The sequence below is a fragment of the Synchytrium microbalum genome (genome assembly GCF_006535985.1).
Source record: "Synchytrium microbalum strain JEL517 chromosome Unknown SmJEL517_scf0013, whole genome shotgun sequence".
NCBI lineage: Eukaryota > Fungi > Chytridiomycota > Chytridiomycetes > Synchytriales > Synchytriaceae > Synchytrium > Synchytrium microbalum.
Window position 1 is genome coordinate 443,510 of NW_022158362.1, and position 16,520 is coordinate 460,029.

A 16,520-nucleotide genomic window follows, 5' to 3' on the forward strand; every position below is an offset into this window, starting at 1 on the left:
GAAGATGACGTCCGGTTCTGAAATCATGTACATTTTGCACTCAGCTAACACTCTAGTACTGGGTCAGTTTGCTCTCACCCTTTGGCAAAAAACATTGATATCAGCGCTCGAGCCCTGCATCATTATAGCCCGCCATTTGAGCAAGTTTACACGTCTAAAACACCGTCAATCACTCTACTGATATCAGGCTAACCTTCTACGTTGAGAATTCCCTTTTTTGTGCGCATTGATGCACTTGACCAAGGAGAAATTCAGCATCAACTATTCCCGAAACAAGTCAATTGTATGGCTGATCTTTGTGGAAAGACTGTGCCAGTGTAAATTCAAGATACTGGAGAACCACAATGGAACAAAACTAGTAGCAGTCTTCTCAGCGTTTTCATTTCATAAGATGATATATTTTACTCAGCATCCTCTTTTTAAATTGTTTTCCAAGTGTTTTGATTCGACTAGCAGCTCCTTTCTTTACTTCATACACACCAAAAAAGGTGTGTTCCATATCAAGCCTCTCCAACTGCAGACCTCCTTTTTAATCTCGAGTAAGAGCCTCAATAATCTCATCCACATCATCATCGAATAGAGCTTCATCGACCTCAGCTTCAACAAGGAGATCATCTTCATCGTCATCTTCCTTCTTGGGTGGAATCAAGACGTCGTTTACGACATGAATGGTACCCTGGCTAGTGAAGGCATCTGGGAAGACGACTGTAGTGTTGCCGTTGACTTTAACCTAATTTAAAAATCAGTGTGTTAATATCTATGCTTGACCAGCCCAAAAAACCCTCAAAACATACCAATTCAAAGGTATGGTTCTTCCACTCCCTCTTGACAGAAGTAAGAGTAATCTCAGCACCATTCAAGGTTGGAACGACGACGGGCTTGTCTGCGTCGAATACAGCGTTACTGTAGGCTATGGCTGGGACAACGTGGTAGAGCAGGATAGCCTTGAGTTCTTCCTTGTGCAAGAAGAGGTATCGGAGCGTGGGCATTCCGAGCTAAAAAAAAGGGCAATTGACGGCTTAGGATAGACTGGAGGCACAGTCATACTCAAACATATGCAATACCTTTCGGAAAGCACGGTTGGGAGGTGCAAAGACAGTGATACCCTTGGCTTCCTTGATGGTATCAATCAAATCTACATGCTTCAATGCAGCCAGTAATAGAGCGAATTCACGTTTAAAGTACCAGAAGACTGCGAGAGTTGGTGGTGGTGGACGTAAGATACGGGTGATGCCGTGGACTACACCGTTGCTAGCTTCAATATCGGCGTCAAAGACTTTGGCAAAGTTGACGAACTGGATTGGGTAGATTGGGTTTGGGAGTTGAGTGTGAGTTTACTTTGTACAAAAAGACCCCACAACAGAAGATGGCACTGAATCACAAATACTCACGACTTTTCCATGGAAAGCAAAGACCTTGACGACTTGTGGCTTGTCGTTAAGGGTAGGCAAGACTAGGGAGGTTTCGAGGATGTCGCCGAATTCCAAGTCTTTGGATGGTAGTTTCTCTTGAATGACATGGTATAAGAGAACCTTGGTGATGAACTCGGGAGAAGGCATTGGGTGACCTGGAGGCAGACGTTTTCGTGCTGAAAGAAAGATTAACAATGGCGAATCTTACGCTTATTAGCAATGAAGGTTTGTTGCAACCACTATGTATTACACACACCATTTCTGAATGCCCAGTTTCCAGGAGCAAAGACAGTCAACTCCAGAGTTTCGTCTTTAAGAGTGTCGACTAGCTCAGGACGTTCAGTTACGAGGTGGGCCAAGATCTTGAATCGTTCATCCCCGGCTACAACGTCCAAAACGCTGGCTGAAGCATTGCCTGTTTGTTTCGAAGAATGATAAGCGTGCAAAACGAGTATACGGTCTAGATATTCACACATACCAGGGTTATGGTGAGGTGGTGGATGAGGTGGGTGTGGTTCATCAGAGTCGCTGGGCATGGGATATTTAGGGTATTTTGGAATTGGAAGTCCAGTTGGAGCGCCTGGAGTACCTGTTGGCTTTCCTGTATAGAAACTATATTGTTAGAAACATAGAAAGTCGATACACGACGCAAAATAGTCAACCAACCTGGAAACTTTCCAGGTGGACCGGGATGTTTGGGTGGGCCAGGCTTCTTGGGACCACCAGGATGCTTGGGGATTGGCTTCTTTGGAGGGCCGCCAGGTAGATCGGTGGGCTTTCCTGGGAAACCAGTAGGAGCACCGGGTATCTTTGTAGGAGCACCCTTTAGAAAAGAACATTCAAGTCAGTACACTGCGAATGAGCTGGAATGGTCGAGAGCATTCAACTTACTGGGTATCCGGTAGGCATTCCAGGATAAGCAGGATCCTGTATAGGCATGGAATGCGTTAGAAGTCACAGTTGATTGCAAACCCAAATCTTCCAGTTTACCTTTGCTTCGACTTCGACTTCATCGTCGTCACATTCATCGTCATCATCCTTCCAGTTGCTTGGAGGGAAGATACCCTTGAATTCCTTTCCGATTTCAGTTTGTCCCTACAATGACAAACCGGTCAGCACATATGCATCGTGACGTGATGCTATGTCTTTATGGAGACGAATGCTGCATTGAGACTAATGTTCAGCGACTCACCAAATGCTTGATAAACTTGTAGAATGGGACTTCGAGAGCATCTTCGACTTCATCGATGAGCGATGCCAATTTCTTTTCGACCTCGACAATAGGCTTTTCCTGGCCAAAGAATGGAATCCATAGTGCGTTAACGGCACTAAAGTAGACCAGTAAGATGCTCAATAATGTGAGCGAACGCATGGTGCTGTTGGGTGATAATTTGAAAATTGTCAGTATTGACCAAGGAGACAAACGCAATAGGCAATGCAGGAAAGAGGGGGGCGATAACCGACAAAGGAGTACTACACAAACGTACCAGACAATAATATGCACTTGTTCACGATACTAGATAGTTTGGGTTTTGTGGTGATGACGCTTGACGAGAAGATTCCTGAACAGCAACGGGTGATTAGTGGATATGAGCAAAACAGTTTCAGAAGATGGAATTGTTCGCTCTTATGCCGGACGTGACGTGTCAAATGACAATTAATTTGGATGTAATTTTGCTTTGCTTTTAAATCTGTCGTGGTCGTGCTCTGCCACGTTGAAGCAATGGGCTTGGAGCATCGTGCGGAAGAACTGGGACGAACTGTGTATAACAACAAGGAATATATATTTAGATTTCATGGACTGTTATGCGCGCATCTGTCCATCCGATACACATATTGTGTTGCCTCAATGCTGAAATGTTTGGACAGCTTGAAAATCACAAGTTTAACGAGTGTGTTTTATGTGTTTGATACGTGTTGATCTAGATTGATCTTGCTACTGTGAGATTGATCAAATGATCGCTTGCCTGTGTTCTTACAAGATCACGTCTCAATGTCGCTGTACGTTCGTCTCTCTCAAACATTCAACAAACCAAGCACACAGTCAAGGAAGGCAATCGCCGTGCCGTAAAGCAGAAGAGTTGATATGAACTGATCAAATGACAGGATCTGAATCAGTCCGGAAGTCGCTGTATACAAGGGTAGGCACAATCGAGCAAAGTCAGGCTTTTTTTGGTCACGACCCTGGCCTATACTGCGGGGAGAGAAGCCACTTGTTAGAATGACAGATTGAATAGATCAGTCGCAACATATCTGATCACATGCACTTGGCTCACCGCCTCCTATTCTTCATTTCATTAGAACACATCGACATCAAGTGTTTGCATCGCATCAATCAAAACACACCGTCACTTCAACCTGCTTGCTTGACAACAAGATCACACCACGAGAACTGTATACTAGTTACTATGAACGGATCAAAAAGACCTTCCACTACGATAGAGTTTGCCAAAGATATCTCTGTTCCAGCTCCAAAAGTCAGGGAACTCGCACAGTCTGAGAGGTTTAAAGGATATGTCCAGTATACGAAGGCCGCTGCTACTGATCTCTTTAGGAAGTGGTGCCATGAATTTTGTATTGCTACTACCCAAGGCCTATACTTTTTCAAGTCGTCAGACATAAATGAATATGCAACACTATATATTGCCATGAACTCCACCACAAAGGTATACTCGTCAACACCCAATTCGAGACCGACCATGGCTATACTGAATGGCAAGACGGTGTTGTACTTTGTCCCAGACAGGTAAGTCTTGGGGAAGACTTACAAGTAGGGTGAAGTGGTTGACATTCTGCTTTCCATAGTGGCAATCTGACACCGTGGAAGGATGCCTTCAAGGAAATCATGGCAATGGACAAGTTCTCGAGAATGTCTTTACCAAGGTTCGATTTGCACATTTGTTACAATCAGTAGACACTGCCACTAACATCTTCTCACATTAGCATACCACCACCTCCGCCGATTCAGATGCAACCTAGTATACAAACGCCACAATCACCATCGCAGCAGCCTGCACCACAACGCAGCCTCCCATCTAAACCATTACCGCCAATACCAACGAATGTACTTGTAGACCGCGCTTCACCATTATCCCCACCACCAACGCCCACAGACGACATTCATGGTATGGGTGAACTACCAATACCTAGCAGACCGAGGTCCGGATCAGTCGACTCTACGAGATCCACAGGCAGCCAAGAAAATAAGCTACATCCAACAAAGAGGCACGGAAACTCCTTCTCGTCTGGATCATCATCGCCAGTGCCGCTGAGACCACTCAGGAACTCGGTCCTTTCTGATAAAAGCGTAGATTCCTTCCACACAATTAGTAGTACCACGAGTAAACGGGCATCGAATGATATGATGTCGCCAATACCTGCCGCACTCGAGTTGCTGGATGCTATGCAGGCGGCTCATGCTAATCAGAGTGATCGTCATAGTAATAGTAGTAGCAGCAGTGGTGCTAGTGCTGTTGGTAGTGCTGATGGTAACTCTGTAGATCAGGAAGTTAGTGGTTGGTCTATGCTCTGGAAGCATTCGAAGGATATGCCTGCAGGGGCGGATGATTTGGTAGATGCACTGGATCGTGTCACCGTAAACGATGAGGAGGAAGGATCTGTGTTGTCGTGGCATAGCCTAACAACCTCTGACACCTGATTTTACTTTTGTACATTGTAGTTTCGATCTGACACGTTTTTCTGTAATTTGACACGATTGATATATAGTATATATTCACAGACACGCTCGGGTTACGGTGTTGTTGAGTTTCTATATTCAATTATTGTGATCAGGAGTGTACCATTTTTTTCGATTAAATATGACTTCTATGGAGATGGACGACGACTGGTTGCAGAGGTCAATGGTAGCCTTGCAAGAGAGGCGGAACACTAAATCATCATCAGCAGTGAAGCCTGTTCCGGAACTGGACGTTATTCAAATGTAAATGTCGTTTTTTTTCTGCAAGCTTTCTTGACTTTACTCTCACCGTATAGGCTAAACCACCTACATAAATTACATAGGCCCGTACAAATCAACTCTGGAATCCCAACCGCGCACCCTTATTTCGATAAAGATCAACACGGTGTCGCTCGCATCAAAACATCAAAACTGAATCCATCGTCGGCACCAACAACCCAAACCACCAATATACCCTTCAACGTATCTCAGCTCCCCGATTCGAAAACCAAATCAACCACAGCAGGTCCTGAAACAGCTGGCCCCAAATGGTTTGATATGCCAGCAACAGACATCACCCCCGAAATCAAACGAGATTTACAGATATTAAAGAATCGACATGTGCTAGATCCAAAGAGGTTTTATAAGAGGCAGGATAAGAAGACGGCGAAGGACTTGCCAAAGTTCTTTCAGGTATTTGCGTTCGAGTGTGTTGTATTGACTGACCAAAAAACACTGAATCAAACACGATTGAACTAGATCGGAACGATTGTAGAAGGTCCTGCAGAATTTTATTCAGCTAGAATACCACGTAAACAACGAAAACAGAATCTGGTGGAAGAGTTGTTGCAAGATGCTGAAAAGTCCCAATACCTGAAAAAGAAGTTTGATGAGATTCAGGCAAAGAAGGCTGACTTTACGAGACGTAGGAGGCCTCAAAAGAAAAAGTAATTTGGAGCTGATATAGTAGTAGCAGTAGTAGTAGTGGTAGTGTTTATTATTGGCATTTTGTAATATAGACAAACAGTAATCAAAAAGGTACAAAACGTTAGGCAAAAACAGTCCAATGATCTATTTGATTATTTACAAGCTGCAAGAGCAATTGTGACGGTACACCGAGTGTCCGGCCAGACATTCGAATGGACCGGCGGCACGAATCAGACGGGCTGACCGGTTGGGACGAAAATCTGCACGCAGAAGTTCGGAAAGAGAAGGGCATGACTCGCTGCATTCCCTTTGCATCCTGATAGAGTGTTGTCTTTAAGAGACAAGCGCTCATCAAGACCCGTCAAAACGACACGTACGAGTGGTGCCAGGATAAACTCGAAAGCTGGCCGTTCAGTCGATACCTATCAGTTGAAATGAGAATATGGAAATGCCCAAAAAAACCAGACACATATTGAAACTATACTCAAAGGCTGATACACATTCAACATTTCACAAGCTCTAGGAGCGATTGTGACGGCAATCGAGTGCCCGACCAGACTTTCGAACTGGACGTCCACCACGACTCAGACAAGCTACTCTTGACAGACAAAAATCTGTAGTAATACAGATTTTCGGGAAGAGACAACCATGAAACTCGCTGGTGGCTCTTCGCGCCCCGATGGCGAACCATTAGGACCCGTCAAAAAGTGCCGCAATAATGTCTCGAGAGGTGGCGACCCCTCCAATTCGAAGCTGGCCGGGCAGTCAATGCCTTGGTTGATTGAGAGAATGAAGCCATAAAACAAGACAATTCCAATACCACCAGTTTGTTTTGGACTAGTGGTGGCCATTTGAGACCCCAGGCTGCCAATAACAATGGTTAGACGCTCCACCGACGCCAGTTGAGAAGCTACTCGAATATCCAAAGCTGCTATGAGCGAAAAAGCATCCATGACGACAACATTAATTATGTTCAAAGTACTTTGAAATCAAACTAATCTGTTATGACAGAGCTACCAAGCTCCAAATGAAGGCACACATGCACCGCTGTGTGTATCCATAACCCCGAGACTTTCTGAGTTCATGATCTCGTTCAACATCAAAAGCTTCCGTCACACTCAAATAATCAAAAGCTTGGAGAGCAAATATGACGGTCCATCGAGTGCCCGACCAGTCATTCGAATAGACGCTCCCCACAATCCAGCCCGGGATTCGGCGAACGAAAACTCTGCATAACAGAATCTTCGAAGAAGGTGAACAACCATGAGCTCGCTGGTTTCTCCCTCTTGCCTCAATGGCGAACCATCAAGACCCGACAAACCTGCCAAATGCTATCTTGTGGGTGACCATTTTCTTCAAAGCTGGCCGGGCAGTCGACATGAGACACACAAGTCGTTTCAATGACACTAGTTTGATGGAGTAGTGCCAGTCTTTGAGATTTCAGAAGGACAATGATGGCAGTTTGGAGGATGTGTATATCGTCTTGTAATGCAAGCAGACAAAAGCTGAAATTGGGCTGTAGATGTTGGCAGAAGGCACCAAACCACAGGAATTCCTGAGAGAGGCACCTGTAGAGTGATGAGCACAATCAATAATGGTGGATTTACGATAAATTCTTGTGTAAACAACGAATGGTTGGTGAAGCTTTGAGTGATTTGACAATAAAAGGAGCAAAGCAAGTCCATAGTGCACCATGATGAACAAGCAAGAAATACTCAAATTATCTACGTACAGTCCTTAGAAGAGAGGGGAGCTCCTGCGAGGTCCGAATGCTGCGTCTCGTGCATACACTGGCCATATGCGACCGAGCGATGGACAGTACGTACCATAGACCAGAGAGGCGTAACCATAACGAACAAGATAAGAGAGCGATTTCCTTCCGTCAATTACCGACTCAATTAAATCAAACAAGTCCCTTGCCGTCGGTGCCTCGTGAACTAGTTGAGATAATAGCACGTGCGATTCTATCTCGTATATGTTTCTTAATTTAAAAAAGATATCTATATATATCTATCTATTATCTACAGTCCAACAATAGTCCCAGAAGCAGCACCACCAGCACCTACTCTAGTACCATCCAACACCACTTCAACTTCAAGGCCCCGTGATAAGAAATTCACGTCAATACAACTGAGCTTGACGTTGCGGCACCCTCTCAAATAGACACGTCGCAAAGATCCATATTTTGTCTCACAAAAGTGTACCAGTCCCTTTGACGATATCGACCCAATCTGTTCAACAAACAACGTATGTACTTGTTTCAAACCAGATAGCTGAACCAGAGTATCATCATTCAATCCTACATTACCACTCAAGTCAAAGACTCGCAGCTTTTGACCGTAGGTTTTAGCGAAATGTACTAGAGCTTTTGAGCCTGATTTTGGTGGTTTGGCACGATCGGATTCCCGTAAAGCGGCCCATTGGATGTTGGATAGGCGTTCATCGTCACCTGGGGTAGCTACTATAGCGGCATCTAGATTGTTATTGGGTGTTGCGGTTACCATTCCGCCAGCTGGTCGAGAAGCTGCTGCTGTAGATGGCCGTGGAGTCACGGGAGGTGGATAACGTGCTAGACGGAGATACAGTAGTCCAGTACAGGTAGTTCCGAGAGCGTCAAGGGTCTTTATATACACAAAAGCAAAAGATAAATCGGCCCATTGTAGCGTTGGCAATGACGAGACAAGCTTAGCCAAATCGTGATCGGAGAATCCTCGATGAGCACTCAATTCTAATTTACGTAGTGTTTTCGTCATTGGTGTTCCTGCTAGTGGAGCTAAATACGACAATCGGGTACTGCCACCATTTGATAATCGAGATGACAGATTCGAGATGGCCAATTCCCGGAGAGTAGTGAATCCAGCTGCTAGCTGTTTGCATGTTTCGGGAGCTATAGCCGCATGGTGCAGTAGCAACGAAGTCAATTTGGGTGCAGTTGCTGTGGCTAGTGGTGATAATCCAGTGGGAGACAGCTCGGAAGCATTGAGTTCCAAGTACTCCAATTTCGATGTTGTCTCAATCAGATTCGAGAAGGTTGCATCGTTTGCTACTACACTGGTGTGTTTGGAATGGAATTTCAAGGCGGTGAGTTTCGTCAGGGCCTATGGTACCAGGTAGCAGGTCAGTTTTTTGCTGTCACACAGCTGTGGCTTGAGGCAAAACATACCTTGGAGTCCACCAAACTCGTCACCAAGTCTGCACTAACTCCAATGTGGACTGTGACTTCGAGGGTGTCTAGTTTCTTCATACGTTCTGCATGCTCTACTAATATGGGAATGGATGCTCGATCAACGACCAAACTCAATTGCTTGAGCTTCTGGCAGCCAGCGAATAACAGAGATAGCGCGTTGGGTTCACTGTCGAATATTACACAATTAAGTTTGAGTACTTCCTGAGACATGAAGACTTATTAGATCACGTTTTAGTCGTTTTTTTGCCAAACACCATCGCTCTATGACTTACAAGATGCGGACAGATTTGGCTGAGTGTCGAAAACGAGAATGTAAAGACACACCAAACTAGCCAGTATCCGCGACCTTGCACTTTAGCATCTTCACCAATCTGAAGCTCTCTCAATGGGAGTATGGCTTTAGAAGATCTTTCTAGGCCCCATGGATATGTTTTTACTCGTGGCGATCCCATAATGTTTATTGATTCTATAGGTAAACGGAAGAGTCGATTGATCCCAAAGGCAGTAATTCGGAAGAGGTATGACAGGTTAATTTGTGTTAGGTTTGGGCAGCTATACGACACGACTTCGAGCGCTGTATCATCGACTTGTTCACAGTGGCTTAGATCCAGACTTGTCAGTGAAGGTAGATGTTGCAAGTACATTAGAGAGCCAGGTTCTACACTTGAGCTAATTCAAAAGAAAAGGGTGTGTTTAGCCAAAAAAACAACAACATACATCAAGAATCACTCGATTGCGCTGCACTAGAAAGCTTACCATCCGTTCAGAGACAAGTGCGTCAATGACTTGAATGCAGGACAACTAAACTGTGACAAGCCAAAGACTTCTAAATCCACATTCGTACACGACAAGGACAAGTGCTTGAGTTTTGCAAATCGTGGAGCGGATGGTCCTGCAGTCAGCAGTAATTCCAACGTCCTTTCAATTGGTGAAGTAATAACAGGCTTCTCACTTCCCATAGCAAACCGATTCGATAGATCGAGCCTCGTCCAGAACTCTGGAGCTGCATATAACAGCTCACACCATAACTGACATATTTGCGTAGATCGTGTTATGGATTTGTAGTCCAGATGTGAGAATATTTTGAGAAGCAACTCGACTGGTAAGCTGTGAATAGGCGTGGAGTCGGAGATCGGAATTGTTTGATAAGATTTCGAGCGTGATACGACTGAAACCGGGGTGGTAGGAGTGCCTGGCGAGCTTCCACTATAATTTATAGATCCTGTAGCCGCGTGGGTTGTGGGAGTTTGTGGTGTTTCACAAATGGAAGATGCTGCTGCAGCTGAGTTTAAAACAATGTTATCAATGTGTTGCAAAGCTTGAAATCAGCAACAGGTACATTAAAAAAGTAACCAAAAAAGTCTCTCTTGCTTATACGTACTTGGTGATTCCATGTTGTAGACTGCTGGTGGTGGCCGTGTTGTTGGGCAGCTTGTTCTTTGGGTGTTTCGCGTTTCGCAAAATCCAGACACCAACTCCAGAAATCGAAGTGAATTACAACGCGGTCGGTGATGGCGGTGGTATCGATTTATGCTGATTTTCTAAGCGAATTCAACTTGCAAAACCTAGATGTTGGCTGGATCACGATTTACACACGGATCGGGGTTGCGTCGAAACCGAAAACCACACGAGGAGCTGTCGCAAGCGGCTTGTTATCAAAACGTAGCACATAACACATATTTACAATTAACTACACGTAATAAATTTCCAAATCCTCAGTGATATCGACCAGGCTTTTCGTTCGTCGCCCTTCTTTTCTCCAACATTCTTCATGGCCATAGCACTCACACAGCAAACAGCGGAGCAAACCATCATGTAGAGGAAGGTTGACGTTGTGGCGTTCGCCCAAATTTGTACGCTAAAGATGCGAATGCAATGGGTTTTTGTGAAGAAAAGTCAACCTTGTTGACCACATGTAAATTTCACTTACGCTTGATCACGGAGAGGCTGAGGTAGATCCGGTATTGAATCGTATGGAATGACTGGATATAAAGCTAGTTGGGCCTATTCCAAAAAAATGTTAGTGTTAGTAAAGCCGTGAACTCTCTCTACATCAACACACAAAAAATCTAGACTACGAACGCAGTATACTCACAGAGTAGGTTGGATTAGCCATCAAATTGCCAAACCCAGACTGAGCAGTTCTACTCATTACAGAAGACATGATACTGAGTAGCACTCCAGTAAAGCAAGTGGCGAGTCCACCAGCGGCACTGGCGCCTCCATGAGTCAACTGCTTCGGTAAAATGACCGTATACACAAAGTTCGTGATAGAAGACACTCCAAGACCCAAGCCAATAACAATTCCAACGAACGCGATAGACACATCAGATGATGACGGGTGGAGAAGCGTAAAGCAGCCAAGACCAATGGTGCCCAAAACACCAGCGATGACCATAAGAAATTGCAAGTAGCCGTCTTTCTTGGCAATGGCATTTGCGACGGCGCTACCTAATATGACTCCGGTTGCCATAGGTGCTACAAGGAGGCCTGATACGAGCACATTATTGTTCCTATCGTACACCCACAAGTCAGGTTTTTTTGGTTTCTGGCTTGTCGCAGATGGAAAAAATTCATACCGAACAATTTGCACGAAAATGGGCAGGAAGACAAAAGCCCTAAAAGATTTGATTGTTAGGGACCTCTGTAACTTGGACATGATCTGAGATTGAGGACGCGAATAAACTTACGCTCCAAATATTCCACGCATCCCTTGTAGGTATATGAAACTCGTATTGTAATTTCTGTATGCGAATACTTGCTTGGGTATAATAGGGTTCTTGGCAACATTGAGTTCAACCTAATCAAGCCCGCGTTAGTGTTTTCAAAAGTGGCTAGCACGAACCAAAAAGTGCATTACCGAAAAATCGACATATGCTTACCAGTACTAGTAGCAAGAAGAGCGACACAGAACCAGCACACAGTCCTACAGTTATGGCCGACGTCCAACCAAATATCGGCGACGTATAACTGAACACCATTTGAACACAAAGGGCAAATGCAATGGTAACTCCAGTACCAAGCCAATCCAGAGTAGTCAACTTGCGCACGAAAGCTATGAATTTCGCCAATGGTTTCTGAATCCAGTCATTGGCGGTAGCTTGAGCACTCTTCAGTTGAGATATGTCACCGTCAATGTTGGTATTGTGTAGACCGATAGCAAATCCAGGCATGATGATACAGAGCACGACGGGCAAGGACCAATAGTATACACTTCTCCATCCAACTTGGGAGATGAGTGCACCAGCAATGATTGGACCAGTGAAATTGCCAATATTGGAACACACCGACATGATCGCGAATAATCGTGTGATTTCGTCTTTGGAAGGTGCGATTTCTGTTTGATGGTGCAAAAAAAAGTCACGTTCAGAAATGACAATGTCGGAGGACAAATCTACAAGTGAGGGACTTACTGATTAAAATCAGGTATGGCAAAAGCATACATCCACCAAAGGCAGCTCCAGCTAGCCCTCTTCCAAGACAAAATATAGGGAAATTTGTAGCCAACGCGGACAATAGGTTGCCAAAAATCCACACTAGACCAGATAAAACACACAGATTCCTAGTTCCGAGAATTGCTGACAGAGTAGGTAATATTGGTTGCAAACCTCCAGCTGTGGGCAGAAACGCAACAGAGACCCACACGAATTGTGAGCCGGCTTTTAACTCTTTAGACACGGCTTGATTTGATACTGGCGCTGATGAAGACACCAACGTAAACAGGAGGTTTGCAGCCATGATGGCCATGATCGTGATGTACTTTTGAGCGGAAGTCATGGTGATTTTTCTAGGTGGTGACGGTTGTTGAGTGGTCGTGGGGGGTTTCACTGAATACGGTTGGGCTACGTTATCATTGGGCTGAGGTTCCGGCACTTGAACTCCTTTCTCCAATGCAGCGATTGCAGCAAGTCGAGCTTGTTCTTCCTGTTCCTCTTGGTCGACATCGTACTTTAGAGCTGCTCCTTTCACGGCGATTACACGTAGTTGGTACTCTAGGATAGTTTCCAGCTGCATTTCGGCCATTCTTGGAGTATGAAAGATGGTAACGACTTTTAATTCAGTCGATTTAATCCTTTTGAAAAAGGAAACGGGAATGTGAGAAGTTTGGTCTTGCTTGATTGGCAACTAACATGCGAGGTTTTAGCCGAATTGTGCCTAGTGACTGCATTCCCAAGATGAATTGAGCAATTTAACATGTACCTCGCCTGTCACTTCTACTGAAAATGTGACGAATGTCGACAAGCTAGCCCAACCAAAGCTCCAAATTACTTTCAGTCAGGATTCAGTCAGGAAAGTCCTGCAGGCAATTAAGTTCTAAAGCACGAAAATATACATTCAAAATGGTTTGAATTTGAAGTTTCTTAGTCGCCTTACAGACGGATGCGTCACTAATTGCAACAAACGTCACCAGCAATGAAAAACAAGGAAGAAGCTGCACCTGCGGCCATTTCGCATGAGAAGGCGTCCATACCGATGTCACATCATCAAGGTGACGACGATGGAGAGAACTATGGCAAGCTCATTGCTTTGAGCAGGCTCGTTTCAGATGTTGTCTTACATAAGAAGCCCAACATGTCCAAGAGGCCGAGTGGCATTCTCATAGGACGCAACCTAGAATGTGATGTTGTCATAAATGAAGCTCAAATCAGTAATAGGCATTGCCTTGTATTCTTCAAAAAGATGTTTGATGAGGAAAAGGGAAGAAGTGAAGATTGCTGTTTCCTAGAAGATACAAGGTATGCGTCTTTCTTTACTTGTTATTTATTTATGTTTTGAAATGAATCTGACTGGTCTATCTTTAGCTCGAATGGAACATATGTGAACGGCACCAAGATTGGAAAGTCGAATGTGGTCAAGCTTCAGGATGGAGACACAATTCAATTGTTCAAGCTTGCCCAAGGCGGCCCTGAAGGCAAGTTCTTCAAATATGAAGCACCTCCGCCACCTGCATCAGCTGTGTCTGTCAGGAATGCCAACACGATAGCGGATGCATACACATTTGATAAGGAACTCGGCAGGTACGATTGTTTTCGACGCCCTATTGACTCGCTTGTACAATCTTTACCAATGCCTGTTTCTTTAGCGGAAACTTTGCGTCGGTTCGGCTTGCCACCGACAACGAAACAGGCGACCACGTTGCCATTAAAGTCATAGACAAACGACGCTTTCACCTAAAGCCAAAGTTTGTGACTAATTTGAAGGATGAGATATCAATCATGTTTGGTGTGAAACATGACAATATCGTATCGATTATTGATGTATATGAAGATGCAGAGCAAGTGTATATAGTATTGGAGCTCGTGAGTTTATATTTGGACTTGTAGTATCAAAAGGCATTGCAATCTGAAACTTTTCTATGTATAGGTGCCCGGTGGAGAAATGTTTGACAGGATTACGCAACTTACAAAGTTCACAGAAGAGCAGACTCGTCAAGTGATGATACAGATGCTGTCTGCCATCAAATATCTACACGAACGTGGCATTGTACATAGGTCAGTAAAATCTGCCCGAACTGGTTCATTTCGTGTTGGTATTGAAGCACACCCGACTCCAATAGAGATTTGAAACCTGAGAACGTATTGATGGTATCAAAGGACCTTGGTGACATGACTGTAAAGATATCAGATTTCGGGCTTGCGAGGTTGGTAATCGGAGACGAAACCGTGATGCAAACGCTCTGTGGGACGTATGTACACTCCTTGCTCACCCTCCACATATAAGAATACTGACTTAAATTTCACTCGGCACCTCTCGTTTCGCAGGCCCAACTATGCGGCTCCTGAAGTATTGGCAAAAGGAGAACGTGCATATACAGAAGCGATTGATTTGTGGTCTTTAGGAGTTGTGCTATATATATGTCTATGTGGCTATCCCCCTTTCTCTGATGATCTCGCACCGCCCAGTATGATTGAACAGATTCGACGTGGAAAGTTTGCATTTCAGAATCCATGGTAAGTCTGAAGAAATTGTTGCTACTGATTTTAACGGTTAAATTCACTTACACATTCATTTCCTGCTCAGGTGGAGGGGCATCTCTCATGATGGTAAAAATGGCACCTTGGGACCTGGTGATATGTATTCAACTCGTTTTTGTTACTAGCCAAAGATATGATATGCAAGCTGCTCAAAGTAGATCCAAATGAACGACTTACAGCAGGACAAGCTCTTCAGCACCCTTGGATGAAGGTATACGCTTTTCTGGTTGCAGTGCAGTATTCTCGGCACAAAGTGCTATTGTTGTTGAAATCGCTCACATTGCTTTTTTAGATAAACGCAGCAGAATTTTCGTCACAGCCAATACCGAAAAGCTTGCCAGTCTCAATGCCAGTCTCTGTATTCACGAGAGGCGACACGCTCTTGAGTCCAAGCAAGCTTGATCGAACTATAATAAGAGTGAAGACGCCTGAACTTGATACAAATGGATTACAACGGAAACGACCAGGGAAGAGGAAGAACGCCACGACCAATTCTGCTGAAATGGCTCGTCAGACTGCTGCAATGGAGGAGAGTGAAGAAGAGGTGGATCGCAAACGTCAAAAACGAGAAACCACACCGCCACTTATGAGTGATGGCAGTCCCAGAAAAGCAAAGCAGAAGAAGAAGGCCAATAAAGCTGTAAAATAGATAAATAGTTGTGTTTTATTGTTGTCCGGATAAATATATGCATATGGCTGCCTGAACTAAATTTGGCTCCAGGTAAAATGTCTTTGCCGAAATGTCACGCCCCCAAAGCCACCGTGCAAAGTGGTGGGGAGCTTCTCTTTTTTTCTCGCAAACATAGATCAACCAGACCAACGATCAACCAAGAGCACCATCCAAAGGAGACGTAGAGTCGTTTCGGTGCAGTTATGTCTGGTCCAGGGTAAGTCATTGAACCTTGTCCGCAGTACCCGAAATTCGCTTACCAACTCACGCTCCACTAGTCCAATTGGTACAGCTATTATAGGGTACGTCGTCAATTCCAGCTTGCCTTCAGTACGGAAACAGTTTGTAACCCTACCCTTCTGTCCATTAGTGTAGGAATAGTAATCGCTGTTGGTATTTGTGTCGTCGGGTGAGAGACTTTGTTAGTTGTGGGCATGATTGATCGGTGAAAGCATACCGCTAGTAGTGTTTAAGCGGGGTTGGTTGTGTGGGCCACGCTGTATGGACTACAGGCCCCACATCACTACTAATGCCTTCCCACTGAAACCTGCCTTCTTTGGTTTGTAGAGCTATTTTCTATCAACGCCAACAAGCTAGAGATTTAATCGCACAGTAAGGCAGTATTTAGTCGGTTGGCTTACAGTTGAGGTTACTAAGAAAGTTCTTTTTACTT

The 16,520-nt window shown here is 44.6% G+C and overlaps 4 protein-coding genes across 4 annotated transcripts; 2 read left to right on the forward strand and 2 right to left on the reverse strand.

Moving 5' to 3' along the window:
- Positions 1–5,230: 5,230 nt before the first annotated feature.
- SmJEL517_g02913 (uncharacterized protein) lies at positions 5,231–6,039 on the forward strand (the record flags this gene model as incomplete). The annotated part of the gene is made up of 3 exons (XM_031168841.1): positions 5,231–5,352; positions 5,433–5,781; positions 5,848–6,039. 3 exons carry the CDS (start codon positions 5,231–5,233, stop codon positions 6,037–6,039), a joined length of 663 nt encoding a protein of 220 aa, XP_031025172.1.
- A 1,997-nt stretch (positions 6,040–8,036) lies between these two features.
- On the reverse strand, positions 8,037–10,596 carry SmJEL517_g02914 (uncharacterized protein; the record flags this gene model as incomplete). Its single annotated transcript, XM_031168842.1, has 5 exons — positions 8,037–9,113; positions 9,179–9,403; positions 9,475–9,871; positions 9,959–10,484; positions 10,584–10,596. 5 exons carry the CDS (start codon positions 10,594–10,596, stop codon positions 8,037–8,039), a joined length of 2,238 nt encoding a protein of 745 aa, XP_031025179.1.
- A 292-nt stretch (positions 10,597–10,888) lies between these two features.
- SmJEL517_g02915 (uncharacterized protein) lies at positions 10,889–13,225 on the reverse strand (the record flags this gene model as incomplete). Its single annotated transcript, XM_031168843.1, has 7 exons — positions 10,889–11,060; positions 11,133–11,206; positions 11,298–11,715; positions 11,782–11,820; positions 11,893–12,002; positions 12,085–12,539; positions 12,616–13,225. The coding sequence occupies 7 exons, from the start codon at positions 13,223–13,225 to the stop codon at positions 10,889–10,891; spliced, it is 1,878 nt and encodes a 625-aa protein (XP_031025178.1).
- A 390-nt stretch (positions 13,226–13,615) lies between these two features.
- SmJEL517_g02916 (uncharacterized protein) lies at positions 13,616–15,826 on the forward strand (the record flags this gene model as incomplete). Its single annotated transcript, XM_031168844.1, has 9 exons — positions 13,616–13,938; positions 14,005–14,220; positions 14,286–14,502; positions 14,567–14,694; positions 14,760–14,888; positions 14,965–15,153; positions 15,224–15,246; positions 15,303–15,388; positions 15,470–15,826. 9 exons carry the CDS (start codon positions 13,616–13,618, stop codon positions 15,824–15,826), a joined length of 1,668 nt encoding a protein of 555 aa, XP_031025177.1.
- Positions 15,827–16,520: the final 694 nt, after the last annotated feature.